The sequence below is a fragment of the Lynx rufus genome, unplaced genomic scaffold (genome assembly GCF_022079265.1).
Source record: "Lynx rufus isolate CCGP_SWC_20201006 ecotype Redwood Valley unplaced genomic scaffold, mLynRuf1.p SCAF_6, whole genome shotgun sequence".
Taxonomy (NCBI): domain Eukaryota; kingdom Metazoa; phylum Chordata; class Mammalia; order Carnivora; family Felidae; genus Lynx; species Lynx rufus.
In genome coordinates, this window is record NW_025814878.1 from 134,907,551 (window position 1) to 134,928,271 (window position 20,721).

Consider the following 20,721-nt stretch of genomic DNA (forward strand, 5'->3'; position numbering starts at 1 on the left):
CACACCAGCGGGGGAGGAGCAGAAAAAGAGGAGACAGACAATCCCAAGCAGGCTCTGTGCTGTCAGCACAAAGCCCAATGTGGAGCTCAAACCGATGACCTGTTAGATTATGACTTGAGCTAAAATCAAGAGTTGGATACTTAACCAACTGAGCCACCCAGGCGCCCCAATAAAATCTAATCTTTGATCAGTAAGATACTGCAATATGACCTGAAATATTACAACTATTTTTCACTGTTGGCTGAACCTATTCATTTTGTTGATGTTATTTTTTGCAGTACAGAAAGTAATTTGTTTACAAGGTTTACAAACCTTTTGTAAACTTTGTTTACAAAGGCATTTACCATTCCAAGACTATAAGAAATAGAAAATTTTACTGATTTTTTTGGTACTGCACTGTTACTTTTATTTCAATATAATATTTAATCTTGAATCCATCTGGAGTCAGTTATGATATAGTAGTGAAGGAATGATTCAGCTTCATTGTTTCCCAAATGGTTAGTCTGTTTACATTCTAAAATAACCTTCGTTTTTTTTGTTGCTGTTTATTTTTGAGAGAGAGAGAGAGACAGAGAGAGAGGGCGCGCGCGTGCAAGGGAGAGGCAAAGAGAGAGGGAGACAGAATCTGAAGCAGGCTTCAGGCTCCGAACTGTCAGCACAGAGCCCGATGTGGGGCTTGAACTCACAAGCCATTAAATCATGACCTAAGCCGAAGTCAGACGCTTAACCTACTGAGCCACCCCTAAAATAACCTTAAATAAGCTACCTTATAATCACGGAGAAGCCACCACTACCACATACTAAATCCCGAAAGGCTTTTCACCCTCTTCCCCAGTGATGTATCTGTACAATGATGTTTTACCCACTACAACTTTAGAACACATTTAGTAACTGTAAAAGTTACTCCAACCCACCCCCCACATTCCCCTTATTCTTTTTCAGAATTTCTCTACTCATCTTCAGGTGTATTTTCAAAAACCCTTAAAATCATTTGTCAAATTTCCAAGACTCTCAATTAGGCTGGAATGTCTGGGCCTCCAGACTAGTGCTTCTGCTATAATTTAAATAATTATAAAACTGAACAGAATAGGAGATATCTTTCAAACAACAGAAAACGGCACAAGAAAACTCAAAAAGTGAACCCTATCACTACCCAGCTCTCTACCTAGGTATGTTTTCGGACTTGGAAGAAAGAGCTGGAGTCCAAGCAGAACACAGCAGGCAGAAATCAGAATTAAGGGCACTGGACAGTAGAAAACTGCAGGGAAGGGCCTCCAGAAGTCCACATGGGTGTGTCCAGACAGTGAATGGGCTTTCCATGCACAGAGTGAGACCATATAAGGCTTACCAAGTATGAGCTACTACATGTTGAGGAAACAAGTCACTAGGAAGTGAGCAATGCTAGGGGGCAAGAAGCAGTGTTGAGGACACAGGAGCCACAGGGTTGCCAGAACTTAGAGATCCCATAAACACCTCCTTAAATCCCTGGCATTCAACCGAGATGTTGGAAAAGCTTCCCCTTGAGACAAAGGATCATGTCCTAGAACAACATGTCCTATGTTCTAGGACACAGGTTTAGACTCAACCTAAAAAGCCACAAGAGAAACAATTTGCAGGCTAAGTCCTTTCACTTTAGGGAATTTAAGAAATCTTGGACCCTCCACAGATGCACAATTAACAAAACATAAAACTAAGTTTACAAAGTTCAAAATGACCAGTAACAACTGCCTGCTCAAACAACAATCAATACTCCTCAGTGGAAGATAACAGCATCCCAAATCTCTACATGTATTTTTCAAAATGACATCTATAAGAAAAATGTGATCAACAGTGCAGAAAAAAGTCAACTGGAATTAAACATGAGATAGATGATGCAATTAAAGGCTTTAAAAATAAGTATTTTAGCTATGTTCAAAGTTCCTAACAGACTCATTAAAATGATTTGATTTGGATCACACTGAAGTTAAAAGATTTTAAAAAGGAAGGGATACCATGCCCAGCATTGTTTTCCTACTGACTTTTTTCGTTCAGCTCTCCTTTATGTTCCTCAGCGGAACAAAAGAATTTCTTCTAGAGTGCCATACACTTCTGAAGTTTATTTCTAGGTTTTTGTTGTTTGATATTGTAAGTAGGATTCTTTCTTCCTTCATACTTTCCGTTTACTGCTTAAATAAGTTACTGGGGTTTTGTTTTTTGTTTTTCTATATTAACTTTGTGACTAATTTCTACAAATCTCTTATTCTAATCAGTTGTTTGTTTTTTTCCCCATCAATTGGCTCTCTTGGGTTTTCTGGGTATTATTTTGCTTCCTTCTTACCAATACTTACATGTATACATACATCCTCTTACCTAATTACATCTTTAACATCCAGAAGTGGTGATGATGGGATTCCATTTTATACCTGACTTTAATGGGAATGTTTCTAATGCTTCACCATTACACGTGATTCTGGCCTTTGGATGACTAACATGTTAAGCAAGCTCTAAATGAAATAAACAATTCTAAATAAAATACATAGCAAATACCTATTAATTATCTACCAGAAAGAAAATAATTACAAGACTTCCACTATATAAATATGCTAACTTATATTAATAATTCCCTCATGATAAATGATTCCTTATATCCCAAGATTAACTCTCCCTAGTGAGTAAGAAGATTCTATTTTTTAACGTGCTGCTGGATTGTATTTGATGCTCTGTAATTTTCTTCCTCAAAGTCTGTCTTCAAAAATACTTAAGAGCATAAGCAATAGAAAACAATTCCAGATTATTTAGTTTCAAAGTACTATTATACAAAAAATAAGATTCAGATAAAAACACTTAACTAGAACTGGAAAGAAACACCAACATAATAAAAGTCATATATGAAAAACTCACAGCTAACATCAAACCCAATGGTGAAAGACAGATTTTCCTCTAACATCAAGAACAAGACAGGGATACCTGCTTTCCCCACTTTTATTTAACCCAGTATTGCAAGCTCTAGCCAGAACAGTTAAGGCAAGAAGAAAGGCATCCAAAGTTGGAAAGGAAGAAATAAAATAGCTCTATTTACAAATGATATACCTTGTATGTAGAAACCCCTAAATATTACACACACACACACACACACACACACACACACTCACTGGAATAAATTAATTCAGCAAAGTAGGAGGTTACAAAATAAGCACACAAAAATGAGCTGTGTTTCTATACACTAACAATGCACATTTTGGAAAGCAAATTAAGGAAACAATTCCATTAACAGCATCAGAAAAAAACAAAACACTTAGAAATTAACCAAGAAAATGAAAGACTTGAACAATGAGAACTATAAAACACCACCGAAAGAAATTTAAGAAGACATAAATGGAAAGACATCCCAGGGGGCTTGGCTGGCTCAATGGGTCCAACTTCGGATTTCAGCTCACCTCATGATCTCATGGTTCAGGAGATCGAGCCCCATGTCAGACTCCACGCTGTCAGCATGGGATTCTCTCTCCTCTCTGTCTCTGCCCCTCCCTTGCTCATGCTCACATGCACACGCTCTCTCAAAATAAATAAACTTAAAAAAAAAAAATGTCTTCAGTAAGGTTGGTGGTTTCAGGATCACCATACAAAAACCAACAGCTTTCCTCTAAATCAGCAACAGTTGGACAAATGGCATTTGTATTTTCTATTTCTAATTTGTATTTTACAATAGCAACAGAACCTGTAAAAAGAACAGAACAGACTTATTTAATACCTGTTCCTGAGTGAGAATATTCTTCCTCCCAGCACCCCCCCAATATAATTTCAATCTGTTCAGATGAAGTGTAGTTGACACACAGTTCCAAGTGTACAACTTAGTGATTCCACAGCTCTGTATGTTACCACGACGAGCATGCTTGGGATTCTCTCTTTCTCTCTCTCTTTGCCCCTCCCCTGCTTGTGCTCAGGTACACATGCTCTCTCTCTCTCACACAATAAACTAAAAAAAAAAAAAAAAAAAAGACATCCCATGTTTTTACATTGAAGAAACTAATATTGTTAACATGTCAATACTACCCAAAGCAATCTGCTGGTTCAATACAATGCCTTTCAAAAACCCAATGACGTTTTCTCAAAAATAGAAAAATCCATCCTAAAACTCTTATGGAAACTTCAAGGGCCCTTAATAGCCAAAATAATCTTGAAAGGAACAACAAAGTTGTCAGTTTCACACTTCCTGATTTCAAAACATATCACAAAAAAGTAATCAAATTAGTGTGGTACCAGCACAAAGACAGACATGTAGACCAATGGAAGAGAACAGAGAGCCCAGAAATAAACCCTTACATACATGGTCAAATGATTTTCCACAAAGGTGCCAAGACTACTCAATGGAAAAAGGACAATCTCATCAACAAATGGTTCTGGGACAACTGGAGAGATGCATGCAAAAAGAATGGAAGTGGACCCTTACATCATATACAAAAATTAACTCAAAATGGATTAAAGACCTAAAAAGCAAGACCCAAAACTATAAAACTAGAAGAAATCAGAAGGGAAAAAGCTTCATGACATTGGTCTTGACAATGATTTCCTGGATCTGATAGGCAACAAAAGAAAAACAGACATGTGGGACTATATTAAACTTAAAAACTTCTGTGCACTAAAAGACACAATCAACAGAGTGAACAGGCAACTTACAGAATGGTAGAAAGTATTTGCCAATCATATATATGATAAGAGGTTAATATCCAGAATATATAAATATGAACTCCTACAACAAAAAAATCAAATAATCTGATTAAAACCCAGGCAAAGAACTTGAAGAGATGTTTCTTCAAAGATGATCTACAAATGGCCAACAAGCATATGAAAAGATGGTCTCAGCATTAAAAACCACAGGAGAAATACAAATCAAACCACAATGAGATCCACTCACACCCACGAAGACAGCTACTATCAGAATAACAAAATAAACATTGGCAAGAACATGGAAGAAGTGGAACCCCTGTGCACTACTGGTAGGAAATGTAAAATGACACAGCCGCTGTGGAAAGCAGTTTGGCGGTTCTTCCAAAAAAAAAAAAAAATAGAATTCCCATATACCTCAGCCAATTCCACTTCTGGGTATATACCTAAAAGAACTGAAAGCGGGGTCTCAAAGAGATCTCTACAAGCATGTTCCCGACAATAGTATTTACAATAGCTTAAGGGCTGAAAGAACCAAAGTATCCATCAACAAATGAATGAATGTGGTATATATGTATAATGGAATATTATTCAGCCCTAAAAAGGGAATATATTCTGATACATGGTATAATGTGGATGAACCCTGAAGACATGGTAAGTGAAATAAGCCAGTCCACAAAAGGACGAAAACACAGGAGTCTACTCATAGGAGATCTCTCTCTCTCTCTCACTCTCTCTCTCTCCCCCTCCCCCACCCCTCCCCAAACCACACGCACACACGCTCTTTCAAAATAAACAACTTTTAAAAATCACTATTCATGGAACATATTTTTAAAATTTAATAGAATATTTAAATTGCTTCATATGTAATAATTCTTTATCAAGCTCACTCAAATTAAGAGAGATACTGGCTGGAGTTTGAAAATCTACTACTACTGACATTTAAACCTATAGGCATTTAAACACTATACTATTTTAATTTTTCTGCACTTAGGACACACATATGTATAAGCTGAAATGCTTGTTCAAATACAAAGTATTCTAATTTTGTAGTATATTTTAAAACAAAAGGACAATTTTCTAGCTATTGGCAGACATCTGTTAAATATAGTCTGTATAGGGGCGCCTGGGTGGCTCAGTTGGTTAAGCGTCCGACTACGGCTCAGGTCATGATCTCCTGGTCTGTGAGTTCAAGCCCCGCGTCAGGCTCTGTGCTGACAGCTCAGAGCCTGGAGCCTGCTTCGGATTCTGTGTCTCCCTCTCTCTCTGACCCGCCCTTGTTCATTCTCTGTCTCTCTCTGTCTCAAAAATAAACATTAAAAAAAAAAATTAAGAAAAAAATATATAGTCTGTATAGACACTATAATGGAAAAAGAAAACTACTGTGATGTACTTCTACTTGAAGGTATGATGCTAACAACAATGCTACTTTTTTATTACTTACAGAGCTTCTTTACCCCCAAAACCAGGACCAATAAAGAACAGTTTGGGATCATAAGACTAAACAAGGCCATGTCATCTACAGACTTACATCACTCACAAATGCCCAGTGTCTAAGAGTGTATCTATCATCACATGGCATTAATTAGACAAAGTAGTCTACAACTTTGAGTCTACTGCTGACTCATATGCTAGATATGCCACTGCGGGGCCTTTCAGAGGCCTGAGTTCTTACTGACTCAACGAAACATGTACGTTATTTCAGATTCTCACTGATCCATCCCACTAACCTAGCAGAAGAAACCCAAACACCCAAAGACTCACCATCATTAAGACAGTCAATACAAGGGGCACCTGGATGGCTCAGTTAAGCGTCAGACTCTTGATTTCGGCTCAGGTCATGATCTCACAGTCATGGGATCAAGTCCCACATCGGGCTCTGTGCTGGGCATGAAGCCTGCTTAAGATCCTCTCTCTCCCTCTCTCTCTCTCTGCCCCCTCCCCATGTCTCTTTATTTATAAGTAAATAAATAGATAGATAGATAAATAGATAAGACAGTCAACACAAGGAAGTACACAGGCATAAGGCTGCAGACAACAGATTTTAAATGGGCCACAGATTCTAGAGCTGTTCTTACTGCACTGTGCTATTTGAGGAATGTACAATACTCTCCAGCTCCACTTGAGGAACGTATAATACTCTCCAGCTCTAGTTACTATTAATATGGAAGTTACACTGGTAAAATTAATATTAAGTAAACAACATTCAGGACTGTTATATCGAAATTATTTTAAGCTTTCAATAATTTGACATCACTTTAAGAACAGACATGTCTAAGTTGTTTTTTGAGAATGCATTGTCAAATTTAAGTGTAACATTTCAGAGTAAACAAATGGAATTGTTTTATCTAGTAAGATCTATATTCATCACACTGAGGAGTTATCAGTGGGACTTTAAGTCACACATTATGTGATTACAAGTACTGAATGCAACACTGTGAGAAGAGAACTGTCTGGAACTAACAAAATTCAAGATAGGAGCAGGATTCAGATCTAAGATAAGAATGAGTGGGAAATACTATCAAGTTCCTGAAATTAGTATCTAAAAGCTGCTCACAATTTGCTTCTGCACAATTAGAGGAGTTAGGGTAGGAAAGTGGGTGAATTAGTGTGGGAACAGAGAAAACAAGATCAGCCATAGTTGGCTGTCTTCAAAGATGGGTAATGGGTACACAGGTGTTCTTTGCAGTAGTCTCCTTATTATGCGGTTTGAAATCTGCCATAGTAATGTAAGTTTAGAAGTTACTCACAAAGGTCTACGTGTACCATACACGTAACATAAAAACTACCATATGAACTTAACACAATAAAGAAAATCTGAGTTACAACTGACCTTGGCAAACCACTGAATAAATCCCATTAATGAAAATACAAATACAGACAAAAAAGAACTGTACAGATGTAAAATGAGAAACACTATCTCACACCTGAACTAAATTAATTCTTCAAGTTAGTTAATCCTCATAAGCATGGTCATTAGGATGGAAAAGAGAGTGTCTGTCACTGTGGATATAGGCTAGGGAACACAGAAGTCTATAATGAAAAAAGAGAAGCTGGGGTTCCCTTCAATGTCCAGGGGGAAAAATGAGATAGCAGCACTCAGCTTAGACCTACTAGGTAAAGCCTCAAGGTGGTTGTTGGTAATAATAGATTTGAAAGAAATCTGTCTAGGTGTAGATACTAAAACTTCCTAAGTTATTCTAATAAAAATAAGCAAACATTTAAAAATTAAGCCAAATCAAGTATTACTAAGAAAATTTAGATACGTCATTTCTCCACAGTGAGAATCATTCTTACAGGACCATTTCACTCTCACTAGGTTTCACTACAAGCATACCAGGCAGGAAAATACATTACTACAACCACCAAAATTAATAGGCCATACACACCAATTGTTTAGGCAATACAAGACTTTAACACAGAGTTAGAAAACTTTTATAATTATAAATAAGTTAAAACATGTAACAAAAGAAAAATATATATACAGAAAGAAATATATACAAAGAGATAAACTGGACTTCAACAAAACTAAAAACTTTTGTGCTTCAAAGGACACCATCAAAGGGCGCCTGGGTGGCTCAGTTGGTTGAATGTCTGACTCTTCATTTTGGCTTGGGTCATCATCACGGTTTGTGAGTTTGAGCCCTGCACTGGGCTCTGCTGACAGCATGCAGCCTGCTTGGGATTCTCTCTCTCTCTGCCCCCTCCCCTGCTCACTGCTCTCTCTCTCTCTCTCAAAATAAATAAATAAACTTAAAAGATAAAAAAAAAAAAAAAAAAAAAAGGACACCATGAAGAAAGTAAGACAATCCACAGAATGGGGGAAAATATTTGCAAATCCTACACTGATAAGGGACTTATATCCAGAACACGTAAGACTTCTTCTCAATCAACAACCGAAAGACAAAGCCCAATTAAAAATGGAAAAGGGGGGTGTGAACAGCCATTTCTCCAAAGATACACAAACAGCCAATGAGCACATGATAAGATGCTCAGTATTGCCAGCACAGAAATGCAAATCAAAACCACTATGAGATTATCACTTCAACCTACTAGAAGAGATTTAATAAAAAAATTAAAGGGGTGCCTGCTGGCTCAGTCAGAAGAGCATGCAGCTCTTGATCTCAGGGTCGTGAGTTCAAGCACCATGTTGGGTGCAGAGATTACTAAGAAAGAAACTTCTGGGGTGCCAGGGTGGCTCAACTGGTTGAACATCTGACTCTTGATTTCAGCGCAGGTCATGATCTCAAGGTTCGTGAGTTGGAGTCCAATGTCAGGCTCTGTGCTGACAGCATGGAGCCTGCTCTCTCTCTGCCACACCCTCCCCTGCTGGCGTGCGCATGCGCTCTAAATAAACATTTTCTTTAATAAATAAATAAACTTTAAAAAAAATTAAAAATGGAAAGTAAGTATTGGTGAGGGCGTAAAGAAACTGGAATCTTCATATACTGTGGGTGGGAAGGTAAGATGGTATGGCCACTTTGGAAAACAATTATTCCTCAAAACGTTAAAATTACCAGCAATTCTACTCCTACGTGTACACCCAAGAGAAAACAGCCACACAAAAACTTGCACATGAATGTTCATGGCAGCAATACTCATAATATTCAAAAAGTGGAAATAACCCAAATGTCCATTAACTGAATGGATACACAAAATAATCCACACCACAGAATATTGCCTGGCAATAAAATGGAATAAAGTTCTGACACACACTGTGACACAGATGAACCTTGAAAAACATGCTGAGTGAAGTAATCCAGACACAAAGGACCACATATTCAAGGACTCCATTTATATGAAATGACCAGTACAGGCAAATCTATAGAGACAGATCAGTGGTTGTCTGGGATGGACAGTGACTATTCATGAGAATAGATTTTTTGGGGGAGAAGTGGGGGTGAGAGGGATGGTGAGGAAAATGTCCTAAAACTGACTGTGGTGATAGCTGAACAACTCTGTGAATATATTTAAAACCACTGAATTGTACACTTTTTTTTAATGTTTATTTTTGAGAGACAGAGAGAGCACAAGTGGAGTAGGGGCAGAGACAGATGGAGTCAGAGTCCAAAGCCAGCACCGGGCTCCGAGCTGTCAGCACAGAGCCCAATGCAGGGCTCGAACTCACGAGCTATGAGATCATGACCTGAGCCTTAGTTGGACACTTAACCAACAGAGCCACCCAGGCACCGCCCCCCAGGGTTTTTGAGTACACTTGACAACATTATTACGTCAGTTTCAGGTGTATAATATAGCAGTTCAACAAGTTTATACTTTATGTTATGCCCACATGTGTAGCTACCATCTGTCAACACACAACTCTATCACACTATCACTGACTGTATTCCTTAGGCTGTGCCCTTTATTCCCATGACTTATTCCATAACTAGAAGACTGTTATCTCCCACTCCCCTTCCCCCATTGTGCCCATTCCCCCAATTCCCCTCCCCTCTGGCAACCATCAGCTTCTTCTCTGTATTTATAGTTCTGATTCTGTTTTTGGTTTGTTTATGCATTTGTTTTTTTAGACTCCACATGAATGAGATCATTCGACGTTTGTCCTTCTCATTTCTCTGACTTATTTCACTTAGCATAATACCCTTTAGGTCCATCCATGTTTTTGCAAATGGCAAGATCCCCTCTCGTTTATAGTTGCTTACTATTCCTGAGCGTGTGTGTGTGTGTGCATGTGTGTATTCCACATCTTCCTCACCCATCATCTATCTTAGTGCCAGGACCTATTCTAATGGTTTCACATTTACTTTTTCAAACCAATTTATGAAGATACTGACAGAAAACATTCTCTTGTCCGAAGCCATAGGACAGTCTGTAAAATTCAAACTCCAAATCTAACACCAGAGACTGCACTCTTAAATGATTTATCAGCCTCCCTTAATAAACAAAAAGCTGGTAAGTAACTCATTTGAACCTGATCATCACCCTCCTCCTACATGGTTTATGTACTACCTAATTAGATTTACCACAGCCAAGTAATATAAAGATATTTTAAAATTAAGGCATGAAAACCTATCACTCATAACAAAATATTCACATTCTGTGTACCTTCTGTATTACTGACTGTGGGCTCGGGAGTGATTCTCCCATCATGAATATTAGAGCTCTCCTCATCGGCATATATCAGATGATCATCTTCTCTATTTTCCGGCCACTGTGGTACCTCTCTTGTGTCTGTTGAGCAGCTGCACACATCTTCATTCTTGTTGAAGTATCTTTGTAGCCATCCTGGCACAATATTCTTAACAGATTCTGTAACCCTGCTAAGAATGCCCTGTTGGAGGGAGAAATACATAAGGCAGTTTTAGAAATTTATCTTTCTACATTAGTACTTACACAAAGCCCTACCAAGCAAAACACAACTACTTCCAAAGTTTCCTAAAGTTCAGACACTTGAATTACGCCAAAATAATGGTATTTTACAATTCTATAGACATTATGAAATTCCTATTTTTTTCTTTCTTCCACACCCATGAATCAATAACTGCCCCCAAAAGGCCTTATTATTCTAATCTTTAAAAAAACTCCAACAGGCAGGGTACCTGGGTGGCTCAGCTGGTTAAGCATCTGACTCTGGATTTTGACTTAGGTAATGATCTCACAGTTTGTGAGATCGAGCCCTGCATGGGGCTCTGCACTGACAGTACAGAGCCTGCTTGGGATTTCTCTCTCTGCCCCTCCCCTGCTTGCTCCCTCCCTCTCTCTCTCTCTCTCTCTCAAAATAAACACTTAAAAAAAATACTTTATTAAAAAAATACAATTAAAAAAAACTCCCAACAGGCCATCAAATAAGCCCATACATTTCAGATTAAGTAATGAGATAATGCACTAAAATGTTACAATCCCAGCGAAAGGCATCCATTTTGATTCCAGCATATTAAAAGAAGCAACACTTCCTCTCCAAACAGGACCTGGCAGAATGGCTTCCTCAAGGAAGGGTGGCAAAAAAGAAGGGCCATTCTGCCATCAAAAAGGTAGTGACCAGAGAATACACCATCAATATTCGTAAGAGCATCCATGGAATGAGTTTCAAGAAGTGTGCTCCTTGGGCACTCAGAGATCTGGAAATCTGCCATGAAGGAGATAGGAACTCCAGATGTATGCACTGACACCAGGGTCAACAAAGGTGTCCGGACCAAAGGAATGAGGAATGTGCCATACCGTATCCATGTGCAGTTGTCAGAAAACATACCAAGGATGAAGATTCACCAAACAAGCTCAATACACTGGTTATCTATGTACCTGTCACCACTTTCAAAAATCTACAGACAGTTAATGTGGATGAGAACTAATCGCTGATTGTCAAATAAAGGTATAAAACTGCAAAAAAAAAAAAAAAAAAAAAAAAGCAACATAAACAATACCTTCAACAGTTTCTGCAATTGTTTTATTGCACATTAAGAAAGATAAAAAATTTGAATATAAATATGAGTTTTTTTAAGACAAGGAGGAACATAACTAATCCAACATAATAAATTGAATAAATAATCTAAGATTTTGGGGGCACCTGGTTGGCTTGGTCGTTAAGCATCTGACTCTTGATTTCAGCTCAGGTCATGATCTCCTGGTTTGTGAGTTCCAACCCTGAGCGGGGTTGTGTCGCTAGTAGCACGGAGCCTGCTTGGGATTCTGTCTCCCTTTCGCTCCGCCCTTCTCCTGTGAGCACTCGTGCACGCGCTCTTTCTTTCTCTCAAAAGCAAGTAAGATATTTCTGATGGGAAAATTCTGTTACATCAAAGGTTGTCGGAAGATCTGAGGAATTAACTTTATTATGACAACTTTTAAAGGGAGAAAAAACGTGTGGTATAACAACAGTATTATTAACATTTATTGTAGCTTTGCTATGTACCAGGCCCTGTTCTAAGCAGTTTAGACATATTAAATGTAATCCTCACAATAATTTTATGAAGCTGGCATTAATAATGTCACTTTACGGACGAAGAGAGACAGTGTAGTTTAAAGTAACTTACCTAAGGTACAAACACAACTACTATGGTTTATCTAGGATAAAGTGAAAGGATGGGCTTTGGGATTGATAGGACCTAGGATAAAATTTGAGTACTTCCCGGTACTTTGATTTACTCTAGGTAAAATAACAATAATACCCTTCCTACTCTTACCTGAGAGAGAATTATAATGAAAATCAAATGAAATAAAGTGAAAGTACTTCACAATTTACAAAATATAACAGAAATATATACTGATAATTTTATTACTAATGAGGAAGAAAAAGCCAGCAGAAACAAACTGGGGTGAGATAACCAATTTTAGGCAACAATTTCTTCATAAAGTACCATTTGTGGGGCTTCAGGGAAAGAATCACAGGAGGAAAAACATGAATTGGCAGGTACAAAAAACAATAGTTAAAAATCACGGCAGAATAGATAAATCTACTCGGAAAGCTAACCCAAGACAAAGAACCCTTGAAAAATCCCGTCAACAGAAAAGACTGATACAGGCACTTGAACAATATTTTCTCTACTGTATGAAAAGTATAGCTAACCACTGGGAAATATGTAATTATTTTTCCATGTATTCTCCAAACAGAAATTTTGAACCACTCTACAACAATGTAAGCTCTCTAGTAACACATGAAGCCAACAGTCCTATAAAATACTCACTACTGGAAACACAGATTCACTGTTCCCCTTCTCAGTACTGTAACTCAGTATTAGTTATTCAGAAGGATTATCTATCTACATCCAGGATTTAGCATTTATAAAAATATACATAATATTTATTATTTTACTTATTACCTATACTTAAATATTTATTTACCACCTCCCTACATATTTCAAAAGATCTGAATAGGCTTACAAAATATAAACGTAACACTGTTTAAATAAGACTTGAAAAAAGACACATACTTGATAGAAGCAGTAAGTTACCTGAAGCAGTGATAGCAACAATTTAATGTAGAATAATTTTTTTGTGAATTTCTAAGGTGTTAGGCTACTAAAAATACCAGAGATCCTCTGTGATCCCTACTCACTTAGGGAGGCAAGTACAGGGGCACCTGGGTGGTTCCGCTCATTAAGCATACAACTCCGGCTCGGGGGTGTGATCCCACGGTTCGTGAGTTCGAGCCCTGAGTTGGGCTCTACGCTGACCGTGCCCCAAGCCTGCTTGGGATTCTCATTCTCTCTCTCTCTCTGCCCCCCCCCCACACACACACTCACTCACTCTCTCTGTCCTCCCCACTCTCTCTGTCTCAAGATAAATAAAAATTTTTTTAAAAAGAAAGTACAGAACAGCAACATTACACCATCATTCACCGAAGGTCACTTATGCGGCAGCATTAGGTATTGTGGAGAATAATCAAACAAAACTGAACAGTCAAAATGGATAAAATAAAGCTCATTCACCAAAGCTCTTAAAGTTTGCTTAGATCCTTCTCTTTTTCTAAACCAAAATTTAACCAATGTGTCTGGTCACAGCCCACAGCAGCGTTAGTGTAAGAACATTACAGTGAGAGAGGGCTTACTGATGGCACGATGAGGGACGGCACGGACAGCTTGGCAGAAACAAGAAACGCAGGTGATAAAACTGACCTGGAATCATTATAAAAAACCAGCATCCCTAACTTCAACATACCTGTGTAGGGTAAATGACCCCTAAGGCAACAACAACAATTAAGCTCAGTATACTCTAGCACAGTGGTTCCCAAAGTGTGGTCCCTTTGCCGGTAATCTCAGTGTCAACTCGTGCCCTGCCCCACAGCCCTACTAAACAGGCTCACCTGTTTAACAAACCCTCCCAAATGAGTCTAATGTACGCTCAAGTTTGAGAGCCACCATTCTAGTTAAAGAGACTCGGAAATTAGATGCATTTCAAGAAATTACAATACATTTTAGAGAAAAGGTCCCTCTGAAGAGGGGAATAAAAATTATGTATACTTATCTCCTAACAGTTATCTGGAAAACTTATGTATGTGGAGCACTAGTCGTACAATAACTAAGATATATCATGATATTTTATTTTTTTTTATTATTAAAAATTTTTTTTTAATTTTTTTTTTTCAACGTTTATTTATTTTTGGGACAGAGAGAGACAGAGCATGAACGGGGGAGGGGCAGACAGAGAGGGAGACACAGAATCAGAAACAGGCTCCAGGCTCTGAGCCATCAGCCCAGAGCCTGACGCGGGGCTCGAACCCACGGACTGCGAGATCGTGACCTGGCTGAAGTCGGACGCTTAACCGACTGCGCCACCCAGGCGCCCCTCATAAGATATTTTAAAATTAATCAGAAAAACAAATCTTACAGTGGACTGTGAACATAAGGCAGCTTACTTCTAGAACTATTTCCCCAGTCATTCCCCCAACTGTAGCCATGGTTTTTACCTCTTCTATTATTAATGGGTTTTTTTCTATCCATTCATTTCTCCAAAATAAATTCAGCTCTTCCTACACAATACAATCTATCAAATCACAGATTTGATGTTGTACTGGTCTTCACTTGTTCTTCCCTCACTCATTCTCGATGGGCTGTCCCACCAAACTGGCTTCTGGTAGGAATGGCATATGAGAGACTAGGGGATACTAGATATTCATGGAATGCAGAGAAGACAATTCTTGCTTGCGCGCCCTCTCTGATCAAGGGCCCCATCTCTAACACTGCAGCTCCAGCCAGGTGGGCCCCACCCCCTGCACTCCAGGTACACCATTTCTTCCTTAATCCCTCCAGCCCTCGGCAGAGTAGCAGCCTCCCGCTACTGCTAGTTGCCAGTATTTACTCCTTTAACCGCCCATGTATCTCAAAGCAGACTCTTCCTTAAAGATATTTCAGTTGAACATCTGGAGCGAACGAACGGTTTCTTGCAGGGCCCCCTAACTGATAAAGCAGTGCTACTTGTTAATTTTTTTTTTCTAATGAACATGAAAATGAAAAAGTCCATGTAGCCTTATCAACAAAGGAACACACATACAACACTCATAATACTCAAAAGTTCAGTCCAATCTTTATCTCTGTAAAATATTTGAGAATGTTATCCAACTTATATAGGTAAACGCAGGTGTTATTTTGTTCATTCAATTCATTCAATCAATACTTACTGATGGCACACTACATGTCAGGCAAGGAACAGTGGGGAGCAACAGAAACAAGTTCCTGCTCTCCGAGAACTTAGTAAATATAATAGGAAAACAACATGGTGATTCTGTGCTATGAACAAAAATAAAGCAGCAAAGCAGAAGGGGATAGGTATTTTACATAAGCAAAGACCTAGCCATGCAAACTTCTGGTAAACTACGACAGAGTAAACAAAAAGGGCAAAGTCTTAAATACAGTACTGTCCTTGGCACATGCCTTCTAAGTTTCTGGTAAACTTATTAATAAATACGAAATCTAATAAGCCTTAAATAACTATTAAAAACTTTAAAAATTCCTCTTTAATCATATGTGTGTGCATGTGAATGGATGGGAATGTATGTGCAATCCTTTGTTCTGTAGCTTATATATCTAGTCACTATACAAGGACTAAAACAGTGGATCTCAAATTACAGTCTTCAAACCAGCAGCACTGGTGTCACCTTTGAGCAAGTTAGAAATGCAAATGTCTTTTAACAAGCTCCTGAGGTGATTCTTATGCAAATTAAAGTTTGAGAACCAGGGTACTAAAATCACCTAAAACTCAAAGACTGTGTTCCCAATTAAGGCTACGGAAAACATAGCTGGCCGGTAAGTTGAACTACAACATAAAGTTTTACCTAAAAGACCACCCTATTTCCATGATTATCTCATTATGGAATATTATCATACCTTTATACCAATTTTGTAAATATCTACCTTATAATATCAGCTCTGAAAAATCAAACAAGCAGTAAACATAAAAGCCTACCTTTGCATCTGTTTTATTTCCACTTCTTTACAATTAATAACCAGCTATCAGATATTACAATTTTTAAAAACTGCTAGGAAAAATATAAATCTGATTATGCTCAGAACTGGAGAGACTACAAAGAGCTAAGGGACTTTGACTATCAAACAGACTTGGAGAGATACTTTCCTGCCTGGCAATTTTTTTTTTTAAGAGTTCTGAAGTACCAGAGGCACCTGGGTGGTTCAGTCAGTTAAGCATCCAACTCTTGGTTTTGGCTCAGGTCATGATCTTATGGTTTGAGTTCGAGCGCCACATCAGGCTGCATCAGGCTCCATGCTGTCGGTGTGGAGCCTGCCTGAGACACTCTCTCTCTCTCTCTCTCTCTCTCTCTCTGCGCCCCTCTCCCGCTCAGGCGCACGCTCTCTCTCAAAATAAATAAATAAATAAACTTCAAAAAAAGTTTTTTTTTTTTTTAACTACTAGATTCTTCAGTCACTAAGTGGAAAACTGAGAAAGGCTGAGGGAACGAGAAAAGGAGAGAAATAGTTTTCTTATGGAAGAAAAAGCACCTCTGATGCTTTTACTAAAGAAGGTGTACATTTTCAGGAGTTCTTGAGAGAAGATGTTTCAGGTCTTTATGGAAATGTGGCACGTCAGCTTCCTATATGGACCTGAAGAAAGACCGCTTTATGATACCAAGAGGAAAAAAAACCCGACAGGGAAATAGAGGTACACTGAGTAAAGGTCTACTAAGGAGTGAATATGCAAGTCCTCCTTTACCGGACTAACTTCTAGACTTTCAGAGGCTTCAGTGGTAGGCAAAACTGCCACCATTATACCTGGGTATCGGAAAACCTACAGAAACCTACAGAAAACCTCTGATCCCTCACGTCTGGGCCAGTCACCCCTTATATGCACCAACAGTACCCTGTACTTCCTTTATGATGGCAATTTGTCTAACAGAATGATAATTAGTCTGTCCATCCACTCCACTAGAGCATCAACTCTGTGAGGACAGACAACAGATCTGTACGGTACACAGATCAGTTGATGCACAGTTTTAATTTATCCACGACTGCGCTGCTCAACCAACCTCTTATACCCACGTAAGAATATTCCGTGAAAAGGGGCACCTGGCTGGCTCAATAGGTTAAGCATCCAACCTTGGCTCAGGTCATAATCTTGTGGTTTGTGAGATCAAGCCCCACATCGGTCTCTCTGCTGTCAGCACCAAGCCCACTCCAGATCCTCTGTCTCCCTCTTCCTCTACCCCTCCCCTCCGCCCCCTCTCAAAAATATATAAACATGAAAAAATAGGTATCTTATGACAAGTTGCTAAAAAGGACTTCAGTAATTCTAGAATCCAAAAATAAGTGATACGTTTTCTTGGTGTAATAGTTTCACCTTATTTTTTGGCAGAAGAACAGACGCTCAGATCAATGGAACAGAATAGAGAACCCAGAAATGGACCCACAAACGTATGGCCAACTAATCTTTGACAAAGCAGGAAAGAATATCCGATGGAGGGGCGCCTGGGTGGCTCAGCTGGTTAAGCGGCCGACTTCGGCCCAGGTCATGATCTCGCAGTCCGTGAGTTCGAGCCCCGCATCGGGTTCTGTGCTGACAGCTCAGAGCCTGGAGCCTGTTTCAGATTCTGTGTCTCCCTCTCTCTGACCCTCCCCTGTTCATACTTTGTCTCTCTCTGTCTCAAAAATAAATAAACGTTAAAAAAAAAAAATTTAAAAAAGAATATCCGATGGAATAAAGACAGTCTCTTCAGCAAGTGGTGCTGGGAAAACTGGACAACGACATGCAGAAGAATGAACCTGGACCACTTTCTTACAACATACACAAAAATAAACTCAAAATGGATGAAAGACCTAAATGTAAGACAGGAAGCCATCAAAATCCTCGAGGAGAAAGCAGGCAAAAACCTCTTTGATCTTGGCCGCAGCAACTTCTTACTCAACACGTCTCCAGAGGCAAGGGAAACAAAAGCAAAAATGAACTACTGGGACCTCATCAAAATAAAAAGCTCTGCACAGTGAAGGAAACAATCAGCAAAACTAAAAGGCAACCGACAGAATGGGAGAAGATATTGGGAAAAGACATATCAGATAAAGGGTTAGTATCCAAAATGTATAAAGAACTTCTCAAACTCAACACCCAAAAAACAAATAATCCAGTGAAGAAATGGGCAAAAGACATGAAGAGACACTTCTCCAAAGAAGACATCCAGATGGCCAACCGACACATGAAAAAATGCTCAATGTCACTCATCATCAGGGAAATACAAATCAAAACCATAATGAGATACCACCTTGCACCTGCCAGAATGGCGAACATTAACAACTCAGGCAACAACAGATGTTGGCGAGGATGCGGAGAAAGAGGATCTCTTTTGCATTGTTGATGGCAATGCAAGCTGGTGCAGCCACTCTGGAAAACAGTATGGAGGTTCTCAAAAAACTTAAAATCGAACTACCCTATGACCCAGCCATTGCACTACTAGGCATTTATCCACGGGATACAGGTGTGCTGTTTCGAAGGGACACATGCACCCCCATGTTTATAGCAGCACTATCAACAATAGCCAAAGTATGGAAAGAGCCCAAATGTCCATTGATGGATGAATGGATAAAGAAGTGGTATATATATACAATGGAGTATTACTTGGCAATCAAAAAGAATGAAGTCTTGCCATTTGCAACCACATGGATGGAACTGGAGGGTATTATGCTAAGTGAAATTAGCCAGTCAGAGAAAGACAAAAATCATATGACTTCATTCACATGAGGACTTTAAGAGACAAAACAGATGAACACAAGGGAAGGGAAACAAAAATAATATAAAAACAGGGAGGGGGGCAAAACTGAAGAGACTCCTAAATATGGAAAGCAAACTGAGGGTTACTGGAGGGGTTGTGGGAGGGGGGATGGGCTAAATGGGTAAGGGGCACTAAGGAATCTACTCCTGAAATCATTGTTGCACTATATGCTAACTAATTTGTATGTAAATTAAAAAAATAAAATTAAAAAAAAACAAAAAAAGAAAATATTATTTTTGTTGCTACACTAGTAGCCCTTCCTCCAAAAAGACAACTTGTGAAGCTAGCCAAGAGTACGGGAAAACTGAACCATCCTCTGGAATGATAAATAACACCCAATGAAATGAAGAAAAGCAGAAAGGTAGCCAAAGAAAGCAAAATTAATGAAGGGCTTAGAAAAATCAACAGAACAAATGGGGCATCAAAATCTTAAAAATACTCCTTATAACCCTGAAGTGAAGTCTGCACTAGAGAATCATAAGTAATGAACTTGTATCAAGGATTAAAAGAGTGAATCTTTAAATCTGGACTAGTTAAACTGACTGAATTTTTTTCTAAGAACTCAGGGATTTTCATGTGACAAAAATTGGCAAAACATGGCAAAAATGCCACTGATATTTACAACAAATAATTTGGAGGCTAGAAGTAAATTCAATTCAACACTAAATGCATATCAAGCACATTCAATGTGTAAGATACTGTGACTATATTAGCTTTTCGAATTATTTTTAACCTGAGTTCAAGGATTAATGAAAGACGGTGGAGGTGGGGCAAGGCTCTTTTACCATCCTAATTCAGAACTCATTTGTAATGAAAAAAACGTTCTTTTCCTATGTATCTTTTCACCAATTTGTAACCTTAGAATAACCAGAGACATCCCTCCTACGTGGCCAATTCACCATTACTATACAGCATTCCCTCTCCTTATATAAAGTTCTCTATTCCTATTAGGTTTTAGTTTTCTTGACTTTGGTTCTGTTAAATTCTCTTTTCTCCATGTTATCCTCTATTAAATAGTAGTAGTATTCAGATTATAAAATCCCTGTTCTCAGGTAACTTCACTGGGTCCCTAACTATAAATACCAAATATAATCCATCTTCAGTTTCAGGGTTTTGGAGCCCCTATTGCCCCAAATACACCGCTGTTTTCATTTCTATCTGCTCTTTTGGCTGCCTTTATTTTGTTAATACCTGTCACTGGCTTTTACTTAGTTTTCTTTCAGGGTTCTGTGCACACTCTCTTTACCCACTGAACTCCTGTGTCACCTTTCCAAACTTTTTTGAAAGTCTTATGTTGTAGTTTCCCTGTTTTCCCCCTTGCTCCCTCCAAGCCCGAATGAAGAAGAACAAAGGCTACAGAACCCAAGACTTCACATAAGACTTAAAGAATATCTAATTATATGGGGCACCTGAGT

The 20,721-nt window shown here is 38.7% G+C and overlaps 1 protein-coding gene across 2 annotated transcripts in view; it reads right to left on the minus strand.

Moving 5' to 3' along the window:
* NUP153 (nucleoporin 153) overlaps positions 1 to 20,721 on the minus strand; it is a 77,226-nt gene that overhangs the window by 50,380 nt on the left and 6,125 nt on the right. For both annotated transcript variants that reach the window (XM_047103103.1, XM_047103102.1), the window contains exon 2: positions 10,708 to 10,933. In XM_047103103.1, coding sequence (XP_046959059.1) covers positions 10,708 to 10,933 — 226 coding nt within the window. The remainder of the gene's footprint in view (positions 1 to 10,707; positions 10,934 to 20,721) is intronic.